At 42.6% G+C, this 16,700-nt stretch overlaps 1 protein-coding gene across 1 annotated transcript in view; it reads right to left on the bottom strand.

Moving 5' to 3' along the window:
- Nucleotides 1-210: 210 nt before the first annotated feature.
- SPMIP11 (sperm microtubule inner protein 11) overlaps nt 211-16,700 on the bottom strand; it is a 31,531-nt gene continuing 15,041 nt past the window's right edge. The window contains exons 2-3 of the mRNA XM_023555846.2: nt 5,324-5,446; nt 211-555 (exon numbers count right to left, since the gene is read on the bottom strand). Coding sequence (XP_023411614.2) covers nt 344-555; nt 5,324-5,446 — 335 coding nt within the window. The 3' untranslated portion in view covers nt 211-343. The remainder of the gene's footprint in view (nt 556-5,323; nt 5,447-16,700) is intronic.

A 16,700-nucleotide genomic window follows, 5' to 3' on the forward strand; every position in this document is an offset into this window, starting at 1 on the left:
TGGGGAGGGTGGAGAGGGGGTGGTGGCCCCCCAAAATAGCCCCCAGGACTGGCCATGAGTTCAGGTAGGCAGGGATGATGATGGGGAATTAGGGCTACTGCCAATGGATGGTGGTTGGAGAGGGTGGGGAGGCAGTTATGAAGGGAATATAACACACCCACGGTCTCATAGGAATGCTACAGACACTTGTGTCTGCTTAGGAGTCTTACACACAGGACACACAAAGACAGGTAAGTGTTTAACTCCTGAGAGTGTCACCATGGCCCAGATTCTGGTTCCAGCTTTTCCTGGTAATGACTAAACCTCTTCTGTTCCCTAACTCTGAGCAAAGATGAAACCATCTCTAAGGATTAAGTGAGGGGAGGTAGTATTTCCCTTGGTCTTCCCACCCCAACCTTTCCCAGCCTAACCTGGTCATTGGGCTTTTAATTAGACAGTGGCGGGGGTTCCGGATCCATGGCATGGTTTCCTCTGGGCGCTCTCCTGGACCATGGGACCACCAGAAGCTGAAGTTCTGGGCATCAGTCAGAGGGACTCTGAAGACCTGATTGGGGACTGAATGGGTTGAAGAATGGGCAGTTTATTACATTCCTTCGAGTTCTCCGCACCCTTTATTGCCTCAGAGCAACAAACCCAGCCTAGCAACTGGGCCTGACCAGATACTGAGAAGTCCTGGGAATGTGGCTGCCATGCCCTGCTTCACTTCGGGATTCATCTCACACCCTTCAAGGTCAGAAGAATCAGCCTTGGTTCTTCCTGCTGCTACTAACCCCATCTCCAAGACGGCTTTTCCCAAGCGCAAGATGGTGGAAAAACAAGTGGTAAACCCACTTGGGAAATGTGCAAGATGGCATCTAGTGGTTCAGTCTTTTCTTTTTTGGCGGCGGGGGTGCTTACTCATTCCCTCTCCCTTCCCTCATCTCTGAAATAATGCCTCCTTTGCACATTCTAGGTAATTCTTCGAAACTCAACAGTGATACCAACTAACGTTTAGATATTGCTAATAGATATTTATCAAGTGCCTCTCTTGTTCTGGATGATGTATTAGATACTTTTCTAAATTTTAAAATAATATCAGACTTACCTAGATGCTTTTTTAAAAATATATTTTTACTATTTATTTGGATAAATTTAATCTAATTATAACAGTGTATGAAATTTATATATTTTTTTCACTTAGAATTACCGTCTCATATTCCGGTTGGTGTATAGTCTTTATAATCATTATTAAAAAATCCTAATATTCCATTGAGTTGTTGTTGTTAGGTGCCATCAAGTCAGTTCCGACTCATGGCAACCTTGTACAACAGAAGGAAACACTGCCCATTCCTGTGCCATCCTCACAATTGTGGCTATTTGAGGCCACTGTTGCAGCCGCTGTGTCAGTCTGTCTCACTGAGGGTTTTCCTCTTTTTTGCTGACCCTCTACTAAGCATGATGTCCCTCTCAGGGACTGGTCCCTCCTGATAACGTGTCCTGAGTACGGAAGATGGAGTATCGCCATCCTTCCTTCTAAAGGGCATTCTGGATGTACTTCTTACAAGACAGATTTGTTTGTTCTTCTGGCAGTTCATGGCTTATTCAGTATTCTTCATGAACACCATAATTCAAAGACATCAATTCTTCTGTCTTCCTTATTCATTGTCCAGCTTTCACATGCATATCAGGTGATTGAAAATACCATGCTTCAAGTGCTCTTTGGTTTGAGCAAGCAAGATCATGTCATTGCATATTGAAGGTTGTTAAGGAGTCTTCCTCCAATCCCGATGCCGCGTTCTTGATACAGTCCAGCTTCTGGAATTATTTGTTCAGCATACAGATTGAATTTTTAAGTATGGTGAAAGGATACAACCCTGATGCACACCTTCCCTGATTTTAAACCACGCAGTATCCCCTAGTTCTGTTCAAATGACTGCCTCTTGGTCTAGGTACAGGCTCTGCGTGAGCACAATTAAGTATTCTGGAATTCCCATTATTCACAATGTTATCCTTACTTTGTTATGACCTACACAGTTGAATGCCTTTGCATAGTCAATAAAACACAGTAAAATCTTTCTGGTATTCTCTGTTTTCAGCCAAGATCCATCTGACATCAACAGTTCCACATCCTCTTCTGAATCCAGCTTGAATTTCTAGCAGTTCTCAGTTGATGTACTGCTGCAACCATTTTTTGAATTATCTTCAGCAAAATTTTACTTGCGTGTGATACTGTTTGGTAATTTCTGCATTCTGTTGGATCACCTTTCTTTGGAACGGGCACAAACACGGTTCTCTTCCAGTCGGTTGCCATAGCCCAGTGAGCGCTTCCAGCATTGCATCATTTTGTTGAAACGTCTCAATTGGTATTCCGTCAGTTCCTGGAGACTTGTTTTTCACCAATGCTTTCAGTGCCGCCTGGACTTCTTCCTTCAGTACCATCGGTTCTTGGTCATATGCTATCTCCTGAAATTGTTGAGTGTTGACCAATTCTTTCTAGTACAGTGACTCTGTATTCCTTCCATCTTCTTTTGATGCTTCCTGTTTCATTCAATATTTTGCCCATAGAATCCTTCAAAATTGCAGCTCGAGGCTTGAATTTTTTCTTCAGTTCTCTCAGCTTGAGGAATGCCAAGTACACTCTTCCCTTTTGGTTTTCTAACTCCAGGTCTTTGCACATTTCATTATAATACTTTAGTTTTTCTTCTATAGCTGCCCTTTGAAATCTTCTGTTCAGCTCTTTTACTTCATTTCTTCTATTCCCTGTAGCTACCCTAACATTCAAGAGCAAGCTTCAGAGTCTCTTCTGACATCTGTTTTGGTCTTTTCTTTCTTTCTTGTGTTTTTAATGACCTCTTGCTTTCTCCATGTATGAAGTCCTTGATATCATCCTACAACTTGTCTGGTCTTCAGTCATTAGTGTTCAGTGCATCAAGTCTATTCTTGAGTTGGTCTCTAAATTCAGGTGGTATATACTCAAGGTTGTACTTTGGCTCTCATGGACTTGTTTTAATTTTCTTCAGCTTCAACTTGAACTTGCATGGGAACCATCGATAGTCTGTTCCACAGTCTTGCCCTGGCCTTGTTCTAGCTGATGATATTGAGGTTCTCTATCATCTCTTTCCACAGATGTAGTTGATCTGATTCCTGTGTATTCCATCCAGTGAGGTCAATGTGTATAGTTGCAGTTTATATTGGTGAAAAAAGGTATTTGCAATGAAGAAGTCCTTGGTCTTGCAAAATTCTATCATGCGATCTTCAGCATCGTTTTTATCACCAAGGCCATATTTTCTAATCCTTCTTCTTTGTGTCCAACTTTTGCATTCCCAAAACCAAAACCCAGTGCTGTCGAGTCGATTCCGACTCATAGCGACCCTATAGGACAGAGTAGAACTGCCCCATAGAGTTTCCAAGGACCAATCCCCAGTAATTATCAATGCATCCTAACTGCATGTTTGATCAATTTCAGACTGCAGAAGTTGGTAAAAATCTTCAATTTCATCATCTTTGGCCTTAGTGATTGGTATGTAAATTTGAATAATAGTTGTATTAACTGGTCTTCCTTGTAGGCAGTATGGATATTATCCTGTCACTGACAGTGTTGTACTTGGATAGATCTTGAAATGTTCTTTTTGACAGTGAATGCGATGCCATTCCTGTTCAATGTGGCATTCGCGGCATAGTAGACTATATGATTGTCTGGTTCAAAATGGCCATTTCAGCTCACTAATGCCTAGGATATTGGTCTTTATGTGTTCCATTTCATTTTTGACAACTTCCAATTTTTCTAGATCCACATTTCGCACATTTCACGTTCCAATTATTCATGGTATTTGCAGCTGTTCTCATTTTGAGTCATGCCACATCAGCAAATGAAGGTCCCGAAAGCCTGACTCCATCCATGTCAGTAAGATTGACTGAGGAGGCAACTCTTCCCCAGTCATATTTTGAGTGCCTTCCAACCTGAGGGGCTCATTTTGCAGCCATATATCAGACAATATCTCACTGCTATTCATAGGTTTTTCACTGGCCGGTTTTTTTAGTGTGTAGTAGATCGCCAAGTCCTTCTTACCAGTTTGTCTTAGTCTAGAAGCTCTGTTGAAACCTGTCCACCAGGGGCGATCCTGCTGGCATTTCAAATACTGATGGAATAGCTTCCAGCACCACAGCAATATGCAAGCCACCACAATACAACAAACTGACAGACAAGTGGTAGATTCCGCTGAGTAGATGTTGTATTTTTGACTTAGCTGTTTTTCTGTTAACTGATAAGATTTAAAAAATTTGCTATTAGATAACCATCTTCATGTACATGCCTTTTAAAAAAATTTCTGAAAATATTTTTTTAATTAAACTTTTTTCAGATAATTACAGATTTACATGTAGTTCAAAGAAATAATCCAGAGAGAGCCCGTGTACCCTTTACCCATTTCTCCTTAATAGTAACACCTTGTGAAACTATAGTACAGTATCAAAGCCCAGCTACTGACACATTGATACAGAACAGTTCCATCAGCAGGGGACCCTCACCTTGTCCTGCTATAGCCACACTCACCTCCTCCACCCACCCCGGCCCCGCCTTGGCAATCAACAATCTGTTCTCCATTTCTATAATTTTGTTATTTTAAGAATGTTATGTAAATGGAATTATACAGTATGTGACCTTTTCTGGGTTGGCTTTTTTCACACAGCGTAATTCCCTAGATACCGAACCAAGTTGATGCCTGTTATCAGTAGTTTGTGCTAGGTGCTTTCTTAAATGTATATTTTTTCTGACTTTCACAACAATGCTAGAGTATTATTCCCATTTCAGATGATTTAGGGAGGTTAAGTGGTTAAAAGGAACTTTACCAAAGGTCACACGGCTAGTTGGGCTAAAGGAGTTTAAACTCAGTTCAGTCAAATTGTGAAGCTAGTGCCTGGTTTACCGTTCCTCACAGAGATAGCAACTGATCGTTCACAAAGTACTTTCTTAAATTAATCTCACTTTTGGTGTGATCCTCACAGCAATCCTGTGAGTATACAACAGGAATTTTCTGTTTTTGTTTTTTTAATTTTACAAATGAGGAACCTGGCTAGAAAAGAAAAAGTGACTCACCTAAGGTAAGATATCTAAAAAGAGGCAGAACTAGGACTCACACTTGGATGTCCTGCTTTTAAGTCTGATTCAACTGTTATCACTCTCACTACACCATTCAAGTCTACTTTCTTCCTTCTCTCATCCTCTCTTCCTGGGTCTGACTTTTTCTCTGCCCTATAACCGTGCTCCATTATATGCCAGCCATTGTTTACAAATTCAGACATATCTGTCCTGCCCCCAGCATGGTACCCCCTCCAAGGTACTTACATGTCTTTAACGACACCTTGCGTACAGCTTCATGGTATCTTAGGTGGCTATTCTGGTGCACGGAATAATTTCCATCTTCTGAGATAATGGGGGGAAGCCTAGTGGGCTCTGGTTCCTTCTGCTCTGAAATGAGAGTAGACTACTCTGAATACGTGGGGTTTTTGGATTCTCTGATGCCCTGGTCTCCAAGCCAACCAGGCACATGGCAGAGCTCTCTCCTAGCCACTCACATCCATCCTGTTCTCAGGAGCACAGGAGTCAAATGCCTGTGACAGGAAAGGGAGGGAGAGCCAGAGATCACAAGCCCTCCCTCACCCAATTCTTGCTCCTTACTCACTCTTGACTTTTGAGGGGCCTACGGCTGGAATCAGGATGTGAGACAGATACACAGGATTGGCGTAGGTGAAAAAGGCCCCTTATCTTGGTGGAAACTTCTTTCCTGGGACCAACATACTTGCAAAGCTTCAATTGGTCTAAAAGGGGATGTTGTTTGAGCTAAGCCTTGGAGGATAAGTAAGGAGTTCATGCGACAGAGTAGTATCAGTAATAGCATTTCAGGCACCAGTGAAACTGCTAGAAGCATTAGAAAGGCATCAGAGAGCTTGCTACTGACTTGGAGCCCACTGACTTGGGTGAAGTGAAGTGGGATAGGGATGGGCTGGAAAGGTAGTGCAGTGGCTACCTAGCATCTGAACTCCCTTATGATGTTTGGGAATCCCCTCTTACAAGGCAACACCTGTACACCATAAAAGCTGAAAAGACCAGCTCTTCCTTACCCCGCCTGTCTTGCAGCTTGGGCATGGGCAAAGAGTTTTGGCTAGGCCAATCAAACACATTTGCTCCAGATTTTGAATCAAAGATGAGGGTGCAAAGCAGCAGGGACCAGGTGAAGTCTTCTTCTGGTGAGGGGAAGTGGCAGCAGTGAAGCTGCATCTTGGTGCCAGCAGTGCCTACCACAGCACTGGATCAGCAGTGTCTGCGCAGACCAGATACGCAGCATGGCTCTGAGCATTGTTTCTGGTTACTGTCCACCAAGCTCTGTTCTCCATGCCTCTCACAGTTTTTATGTATTCCCCAATATACTCTTAATTCATGTTCTGCCTAAATAGGCAAGGTTTAGCTTGAATCTTAGAATACTGAACGAGAGTGGATGAGTTTGAGAAAAATTTAAGATGCAGAAGAGCATGACTTGGTGAAGGGGTGAGAAAAGGAGCTGTATAGGATGGCTCCAAGACTTCTGTTCAGGGTGACTAGATGGCTGTTCCTTTCATCCATTTCATCATTCAAGCCAGAAAAAGGCAAGGCCCCCTGCCCTCTTCTTCAGCCAGTTTCAGATGCAGATTAAAACCCAGCTCTGCAACTGATGTTTTCAGTACCTCCCTTCTGTTTTCATGGAGCAGCAGCTCTGTCCCACTCCTTCAGATTTTTAAAACCAAGATTTTTCTCTTGGTTATTGATACTTGTCAGGAATTGGATCGGAGTTTGCCATTCTCTCTGGAAGTAGTTTGTTGAAGATTGCTGATTCATCCCTGGTGAAGGGCAGGGATGACACCTCTGGAGTTCTTCCCCAGCTCCTGCTTGTTCTCCTTCTTCCTGGCTTGGCCCCACTCATTCATCATCTCTATCCTTCCTCCCACCCTTTTGCCTTCTAATCAATATCTCCTTTAACATTCTCTGAGATAATGACACCACAGATGGGGCACTGTTTGAATCCCTACCCCTGACAGCTGAGGACTTGGAGGATTGACGGTATTAAAGCCCTGGTCAGAATATAGGGTTCTGGAAGCCTGGACTGAACTGGAGGGCTGGTTTGTACTTTACCACAGGTTATAGCCACAAGGGGTCAGTTCCTGGAAGCAGTGTCATCTGAGACTGGTCATCTCACTTTGGGCTAAGTGAAGGTGGCATAATGTTTATGGCTAAATAGATGTGACCCAAGGAGAAAGAACAAGAGCATATTCCTAGTGGGCAGTGGGAACTGATGTAAAGTGGAATACATGGATTTTCTAGGAGATAAAAATAGCTAATGTTTATTGAATATACTTAGCACAACTCTGTAAGGTAGGTACTATTATTATCCTTACTTTACAAATGGGGAAACAGATGCACAGACACACTTAGTAGTTTGCCCAAGGTCACATAACTAAGCCTATAGCAGAGCCATGAGTACTTATGGGCCTGAGGGCAGGTGATGGAGAGTTCTTTATCTGGTTCTAAGGCTTCAGACTAATGGCCCTTAAGGGTACAGCCAGCTGATGTTCTCTATGATCCGTTTCCAAGTAGCGGGTGACCAGCTTCCCACAAGGATGGTTACTGTGTGCTTAGAGGTGTGCTGGACAGTATCACCCACTTGGATGCCTTCCTCTTGAATCAAGCAGCAGTTGGCATACTCCTTGCATCACTTTTTGGCAAGTTCGAAGGTATTCTTGGTAACCCATGGCTTCCCCAAGCTGCCAAGGTTTGGAAGACACCTGGGGCAAAGGGTGGTGGGTGGTGGGTAAAAATCATGCCACAGCTACTGTAAAAGAGCATGTTCTGGGTGGAGGGATGCAGTGAGTTCTTTACAGGCAAACTCTACTGTGGCAAGGAGATGAATCCATCATTTTGCTCATATAACAGAGGTTCTTCACCAAACTAGTTAGTACCATGACCCATATGGTTTTTGGTGGTATTAAATAGATATGAAATGCCCTGAACAGCTTTTTCTAGAACTGGGCCATAAATTGTGGGTTGCCACATTAAAGACCACATGTAACAATTTGAATGGACCATGAATAATATCTGAGATAGTGTAAAAGTACTTGGGTGGATCTTCCACTCATCCAAATTAATGGTGTAGGTTTCTCAGTATTATAGGCTACCCAGAGGGTGGTGACATATTCTTAGTTATCCACTGCTTTGCCCATTGCCTCTGTTGGAACTGGGACTGATTGGCCACAATATTTTTAGGTTTAAGAATTTTTAGAATAGGTCTAGTTCACCTGTTTCTAGAATTCTGACTTCCAATTTAGGGCATTTGCCTGGCAGTTCCAGATGCCTGGTACATAGTGGTGATAATATGAAACACACATCCCTTGCAGTTGCCTTGGGGTTGGTGCTGCTGCAAGCAGAGTAATACCACCCGGACTGGAAATTCATACAAGGTCAGCTTGAGAGAAAATGTTATGATATTGCACGTAAAAAAAGACTACTGTCTGGGAGATCATATCAGATGTTGGGCATTAATCCCCTGAAGTTGGCTGGAGCATTAAGATGTATTGAAATAGGCTGAAGTGCGTTAGGAAGTTATCTTGTACTTATTGTCTTCCCTGATGCAAGGAAATTATTAGTACTTTGGGAGAAAGTGGACATGTTCTTCAGGAGCATAAGCCCAGGGAACCAGAACAATCACCAGGGCACATTTCCCATATGGGGACAGTTCCATTGCTTCCATGCCCAAAAATATCTTCCTCAAAGTGATGCACTTGTTCAGGATTCTGAACCTGAGACAACAGAAGGACTTAGAAAGTACAGGCTACAGACTACTAATGGAGTATGGATTTTCTAGGAAATAATAAAAATAATACTTATTAAATGTGTATAACACATTTAATAAGTACACACAACTCTATAGGGTCAAAACCAAAAAACCAAACCCAGTGCCATCGAGTCAAATCCGACTCATAGCGACCCTATAGGACAGAGTAGAACCGTCCCATAGAGTTTCCAGGGAGTGCCTGGTAGATTTGAACTGCTGATCATTTGGTTAGCAGCCGTAGCACTTAACCCACTACACCACCAGGGTTTCCAACTCTATAAGGTAGGTACTATTATTATCCTTATTTTACAAATGGTGAAACAGAGGCACAGAGTTTAGTAATTTGCCTGAGGTCACATAACTAGCATATGGCAGAGCTATGATTTTAACCCAAGCAGTTTGGCTCGAGGCCATGCTCTTAACCACCATGATAAACTACCTCTTGAAATGATCTAATCAGAGCTCCGAGGAAAGACCAAGTACTAAGGGGAAACATGGACTAATAGAACCAGCGTCTTGATGGGCTCTCTTATGTATAGCCCAATGGGGGTCTTGTCAGGGGTGCCTCTCACCCCAGGGCAGCCTTGAATGGGGTATGGGATATGACCAGTCCATCATTACTTGAACCAGGGGCAGAACCCTGCCTCCCTGAGCTCCACAGAAATGGGGAATATCTTTTCCTATGACCAGTATCTGGGGAACAGAGAGGACTGGAACCTGTTGGGCCACTCTGCCAGTGGACTGGACTAGTCCCAGTGGGAAAGACCAGTGGAGAAAGTCTGAGCCTCTGTGGGAAAAGTGGCCTGTCTGTTGCAGTACAGACAGTTACCCAGCCTGGAGGTGGGCTCACTCCTAGGCTTTGGCAGATTGTAGCTATGACTATTGAGTACCTTCCTCCCTCTAGTTTCAGGTGGAGATAGGAGATGGGTATCTGCAGTAGCTACAAGACAGTATGGGTGGTTCCCAAGATACACTTCTAGAGCTTCTGTAGGTCTATCCATTTGGTGGAGCCCTCATGGTACAGTGGTTAAATGCTTGGCTGCTAACCGAAAGGTCAGCAGTTCGAATCCACCAGCAGCTCTGCGGGAGAAAGATGTGGTAGTCTGCTTCCGTAAATATTACAGCCTCTGAAACCCTATGGGGCAGTTTTGCCCTGTCCTGTAGGGTCGCTATGAGTTGGAATTGACTCGGTGGCAATCTTTTTTTTTTTTTTTTTTAATCCATTTGGTTGGAGTCCTTGGGTAGTACAGTCAACATGCTCGGCTGCTAACTGAAAAATTGGAGGTTTGAATCCACCCAGACATGCCTTGTAAGAAAGGCCTGGCGATCTACTTCTGAAAAATCAGACATTGAAAACTACTGGACAAAGTTCTACTCTGAATCTACTCAAGGGCCCAAACCCCACTGCCATCGAGTCGATTCTGACTCATAGCGACCCTATAGAACAGAGTAGATCTACCCCATAGAGTTTCCAAGGAGCCGGTGGCTGGTATCAATTGGGAAAGGCAGAGGGCTCAGAGGCTCTGGCCAGTTTATTCTTGTGCTAGCCATGCTCTTGTTTGAAAAGGTAGAATGACACTGCCATCTGCTGGAGTGTAAGAATGATATCCTCAACTGTCTGAACCAGGTGGGCCACAAAAGAGGCTGCTCAGAGAGGCCAGGAGACCTAGGAGATTGAGCAGAGGCCATCCGTGGGGGTGGACAGGGTGGCGAGGGTGGAGGGGGGGAGCACGCCTATTGTGTCCTCTGACAGGCTCCAGAAAATGAGAACATAAGTGAGATGTGATCAGCTTTTGGGCTTAGTCTTTCTTTGAAGAGCTTCATTCGGAACTGGAGGAACAACTCAGAGAAGTGAATTTCTCTGGGAAGGGGAATGATAAGGGCAGCAGTGGAGGAAACTGGAGTGAAGCCTTTTTTATCTCAGATCTTGGAGATCAAGTGTGTCTGTGGAGAGTCTGGCAGGGAGAGGTCGTTGTATCATCAATTGTCTTGGAACAAGAACAAGCATAATCTCTTCCTACCACCCACTCCCACTGATTTGCCTCTGAGACACCTGTTGGTTCTGAGTGCCTAGACTTGTATTATGGTGAAGTCTAGCTTGATCTAGGGTTTTCATACAAGGCAATAGAGTGTCTCAGCAAAGGACCAGATTAGAGGGAATTTGTCTGAGATCAAGTCACTAAGAGGAGTATCCAGGTATGAAGCTAAGAGCGGCTAGATAGGAGATCAGGGTTCAAAGCAGACGGTGAGATAGATTCAGCAAAAGAAAGGACAGTGCTGTGCTCCCCTGGGCAGGACAGACAAAGGAAAGCTCTAGAGATCACGGCATAAATTGAATAAACTCTGGAAGCTGGGCTGAACCTGCAAGGGCAACCAGTAATAGGATCACAAAGGGTGAGTCTGGGAGGGGCAGGAATCTACGGATTGGTGGACATAAGAGTTCCGGTCACCGGTCACAGGTATTCTGTATGCAGCTATAACTGGCCAGATTATTTCAGGGCCTAGATGAAATATCCTTTGAAGCCAGCCAGCCTCCTCAAGGATCTATGGCTAAAAATATTGTTTTCTATGTACCCTATCCTTGGAATAATGTCTTGGGTGTTGTTGTTGTAGTTAGGTGCCATCTAGTCGGCTCCAACTCATAGCGACCCTATGTACAACAGAACAAAACACTACCTGGTCCTGCGCCATCTTCACAATCATTGTTATGCTTGAGCCCATTGTTGCAGCCATGGTGTCAATACATCTCGTTGAGGGTCTTCTTTTTCGCTGACCCTCTACTTTACCAAGCATGATGTCCTTCTTCAGGGACTGATCCCTCCTGATAACATGTCCAAAGTATGTGAGATATAGTCTCACCATCCTTGCTTCTAAGCAGCATCCTGGCTGTACTTCTTCCAAGACAGATTTGTTCATTCTTTTGGCAGTCCATGGTATATTCGATATTCTTCACCAATACGGTAATTCAAAGGCGTCAATTCTTCTTAAGTCGTCCTTATTCATCATCCAGCTTTCTCATGCATAGGAGGCGACTGAAAACACGATGGCTTGGGTCAGTCGCACCTTAGTCTTCAAGGTGACATCTTTGCTTATCAAGACTTTAAAGGGGTCTTTTGGAGCAGATTTGCCCAAGGCAATACATTGTTCGATTCTTGGCTGCTGCTTTTGTTTTGTTTTGTCTTAGGTAGTGGACAAAAATATTCCAGTCATAGGAAAGGTATATATTCCATATGTAAGTAGTAAATTATGTATGATTTATAACTTTTCCCACAATTTTGTTGTACAGTTCTGCATACTTGTTGGGTGCCGTCCTCTGTGAGAGTAAAACTTCTCTATAGGATTTTCTTGGCTGGGGAAACCCTGGTGGCGTAGTGGTTAAGTGCTACCGCTGTTAACCAAGAGATCAGCAGTTTGAATCCACCAGGTGCTCCTTGGAAACTCTATGTGGCAGTTCTACTCTGTCTATAGGGTTGCTATGGGTCGGAATCGACTCGACAGCAGTGGGTTTGGTTTGTTTTTTTAATCTTTACGGAAGCAGATTGCCTGGCATTTCAAAACCACCTAACCACTCTGTGGGAGAAAGACCTGGTGATCTATTTGCTTGTTGTTGTGTGCTGTTGAGTTGATTCTGACTCATAGTGACATATAGGACAGAGTAGAACTGCTTCATAGGTATTCCTATGCTATAATCTTTTCTCCCGAGTAATGGGTTTGAACTGCCCACCCTTCAGTTAGCAGCCGGATGCTTAACCATTGTGCCACCAGGGCTCCTTTTATCTATGTGCTAGGTCTCCTTAAGGAAAACCTAAGGAAGGCATTATGTTCATTTACAGGTGAGAAAACTGGGGCATGGTAAATTTGGGTAGTGTGAGCTAGCCCCGTTGAACTTGAAACTGTGGGCATCTGATAAAACTGAGTTTTTGAAGTTGAGGATAGAGCAAAGTACGCTGCCCTTCCCCCATTCTGGCTTTCTATTTTGGTTTCTCTATTTTGGCTCTTTATCAGGTGGAAAAGAAAGGAAGGAGGCAGTGATTGGCAGAATGTTTGATTTCATGTGTTGACTCACCTCTGTGAGTTTTCATTATGACTATAATAAGGAAAGACTGAGTGGGCCCTTCTGAGTTGAATGTTAATACACTCACACCTACTAGGAGAAAAAAAAAAGCCTATTCTTCTTCAAAGAAACTCTGTGAATGACTTAAAAATATCACGATGGTAATAGTGTTTTGAATGAAGAGTGTGAATTTTAATAGGTTTGTTTTTATAGCTGCTGTTAAAGTCCTAGCTGAGGGGCCAGATAAGAATGTGGTTGACTGGAACATGAGGAACTACGTAGTTGCAGTGGAAGAGCAGGTGGACAGAAAGGGGTCAGGTCACCTGAGGGAATGTAATTAACAAGGTGAAATCAGCCGGAAAGAAACTGGGGCCAGGGAATAGTTCTAGAGATAAGGGTGGATTACAAATGATAGTCATGCGTGATCTTTTGATTTGTCCAACTAAGAGTAAACAGTCAGGAACTGTGGGTTCCTTAAATTAATGGACACAGCAATTGGGGTTAAGACAGGGGTAAGCAAGGTAGATGTGGGCTTGCTAGGAGACAAAAAAAGATGCAGCATTTTATCCATAATCTCACCTCCCTTGTGAATTTTTCAAACCAGTTCTAGAGTAATGGAAGGGTATGAGGCAAGTTCCCCATTATGGTCCACAGGTCCAAATCTTTCCCAGCTGACCATAAATAGCAAGCAGCCTCAACAGCACCAGGATTCAGAACCATCTGTGCTCTTTTGTGCTTTATTGTTAATGTTAAGGTGAGTACTAAGAATTTATCTTTTAATTTAGCTACATATAAGTCATTGATGACTGACTAAAAGCAGTTTTAGTGGAGTGGTGGTGGGAAAAGCCTGGTTGGGATGGGTTTAAGAGATAATGGCAGAAGAAAAATTTGAGATATAAGAGAGAGAAATGAGCAGAGAGACATGGGGACCTCATACCACCAAGAAACAAGAGGCAAGAGAATAGCGCATCCTTTGGACCTGGGCTCCCTTGCACTGAGAAGCTCCTCAACAGAGAAAGATTGATGACAAACACCTTCCTCCAGAGCCAACAGAGAGAGAAAGCCTTCCCTTGGAGCTGGTGCCCTGAATTCAGACCTCTAGCCTCCTAGGCTGTGAGAGAATGAATTTCTCTTTCTTAAAGCCATCTGCTTGTGGTATTTCTGTTATAACAGCACTAGATAACTAAGACAAAGGGTCATAAAAAAACTCCCAACAACAAACCCAGTCCAGACTGCTTCACTGGAGAATTCTACCAAACATTCAGAGAGGAGATGACACCAATTCTACTCAAACTGTTCCAGAACGTAGAAAAGGAAGGAATATCCCCAAGTTCATTCTATGAAGCCAGCGTAACCCTAATACCAAAGCCAGGCAAAGACATCACTAAACAAGAAAACTACAGACTACTATCCCTCATGAATACAGACGCAAAAATTCTCAACAAAATTCTAGCCAATAGAATTCAACAGCATATCAAAAAAAAAAATACATCTCAACCAAGTGGAACTCATACTAGGCATGCAAAGTTGGTTCAACATTAGAAAATCAATCAATGTAATCCCCCACATAAATAAAACAAAGGAAAAGAATCACATGATCATATCGACCGATGCAGAAAAGGCATTTGGTGAAGTCCAACATCCATTCCTGATAAAAACTCTCAGCAAAATAGGAATAGAAGGGAAATTCCTCAACATAATAAATTTATACAAAACCAACAAGCAACATTATCCTCAATGGAGAGAATCTGACAGCATTCTCCCTGAGAAAGGGAACCAGACAAGAATGCCCTTTATCACCAATCTTATTCAACACTGTATTGGAAGTCTTAGTGAGAGCAATAAGGCAAGAAAAAGAAATAAAGGGCATTCACATTAGTAAGGAAGAAGTAAAATTATCCCTGTTTGCAGGTGATATGCTCCTATATGTAGAAAATCCTAAGGACTCCTCAAGAAAGCTATTGGAACTAACAGAAGCATTCAACAAAGTGGCAGGATACAAGATCAATACACAAAAATAAACATCAACAAAGAGAACTGTGAAAAGGAAATCAGGGAAACAACACCATTAATAACAGTTCCCAAAAGATAAAATACTTAGGAATAAATCTAACCAGGGATGTAAGACTTATACAAACAAAACTACAAAACACTACTGCAAAAAAACGAAAAGAGACCTATATAAATGGAAAAACAAAACCATGCTCTTGGATAGGAAGACTTAACATTGTAAAAATGTTAATATGCAAGAGTGATACATAGATATAATGCAACCCCAATCCAAATCCCAACAGCATTCTTCACTATGATGGAAAAACTAATCACTAACTTTATGTGGAAGGGAAAGAGGCCCTGAATAAGTAACCAAAAAACCAAACCCATTGCCGTCAAGTTGATTCTGACTCATAGGGACCCTGTTAAGACAGGGTAGAACTGCTCTACAGGGTTTCTAAGGAGTGGTTGGTGGATTTGAACTGCTGACCTTTTGGTTGGCAGCCGAGCTCTTAACCACTATGCCACCAGAGCTTATGAATAAGTAAAGCTTTATTAAAAAAAGAAGAAAGTAAGAGTCCTCACATTACCTGATCTCAGAACCTACTCTACAGCCTGGTACTGGTACAACAACAGACACAGAGACCAATGGAAAAGAGTTGGGAACCCAGATGTAAATCCATCTACCTATGGACAGCTCATCTTTGACAAAGGACCAAAGTTTATTGAATGGGGAAGGTACAGTCTGTTCAACAAATGGCGCTGACAAAATTGGATTTTTTGATCTGTAGAAAAATGAAACAGGATCCATACCTCACACCATACACAAAAATTAACTCAAAATGGGTCAAAGACCTAAATATAAAATGTAAAACTATAAAAATCATGGAGGAAAAATTAGGGACAAGGTTTTCAAGGTTAGGGGCCCCAATATATGGCACAAATAGAATACCAAACATAACTAAAAATGCACACACAGCAGAAGATGAACTAAAAAAATAAATGGGACCTCCTAAAAACTAAGACACTTATGCTCAACAAAAGACTTTTCCAAAAAACTTAAAACAGAAACTACAGATTGGGAAAAAAAAAAAAAAAATTGGCTACAACATATCCGACAAGGATCTAATCTCTAAAATTTATAGAAAACTTGAACACCTCAACAAAATAAGACAAACAATTGAAAAATGGGCAAAGTATATGAACAGACCCTTCACCAAAGAAGACACTCAGGCTGTTAACAAACATATGAAGAAATGCACGAGATAATTAGCCATTAGAGAGATGCAAACCAAAACTACAATGAGAGACCATCTCACCCAGACATTACTGTTACAAAAAAAAAAAAAAAACCAGAAAAAAACAAATGTTGTTAAGGATGTGGGGAGATTAGAACTCTTATACACTGCTGGGGAAACCCTGGTGGTGTAGTGGTTAAGAGCTACAGCTGCTAACCAAAAGGTTGGCAGTTGAAATCCACCAGGCGCTCCTTGGAAACTCTGTGGGGCAGTTCTACCCTGTCCTATAGGGTCTCTATGAGTCGGAATTGACTCGATGGCAGTGGGTTTGGTTTTTTTGGTTTTTATACACTGCTGGTGGTACAACCATTATGGAAAACGGTATGGCGCTTCCTCAAAAAGCTAGAAATAGAAATACCATATGATCCACCAATCCCACTCCTAGGTATATACCCTAAAGAAACAAGAGCTGTGACACGAATAGACATATGCGTGCCCATGTTCATTACAGCATTATTTACAATAGCAAAAAGTGGAGGAAACCTAAGTGCCCATCAACAGATGAATGGATTAACA

Source organism: Loxodonta africana, chromosome 4, assembly GCF_030014295.1.
Source record: "Loxodonta africana isolate mLoxAfr1 chromosome 4, mLoxAfr1.hap2, whole genome shotgun sequence".
NCBI classification, from domain to species: Eukaryota; Metazoa; Chordata; class Mammalia; order Proboscidea; family Elephantidae; genus Loxodonta; species Loxodonta africana.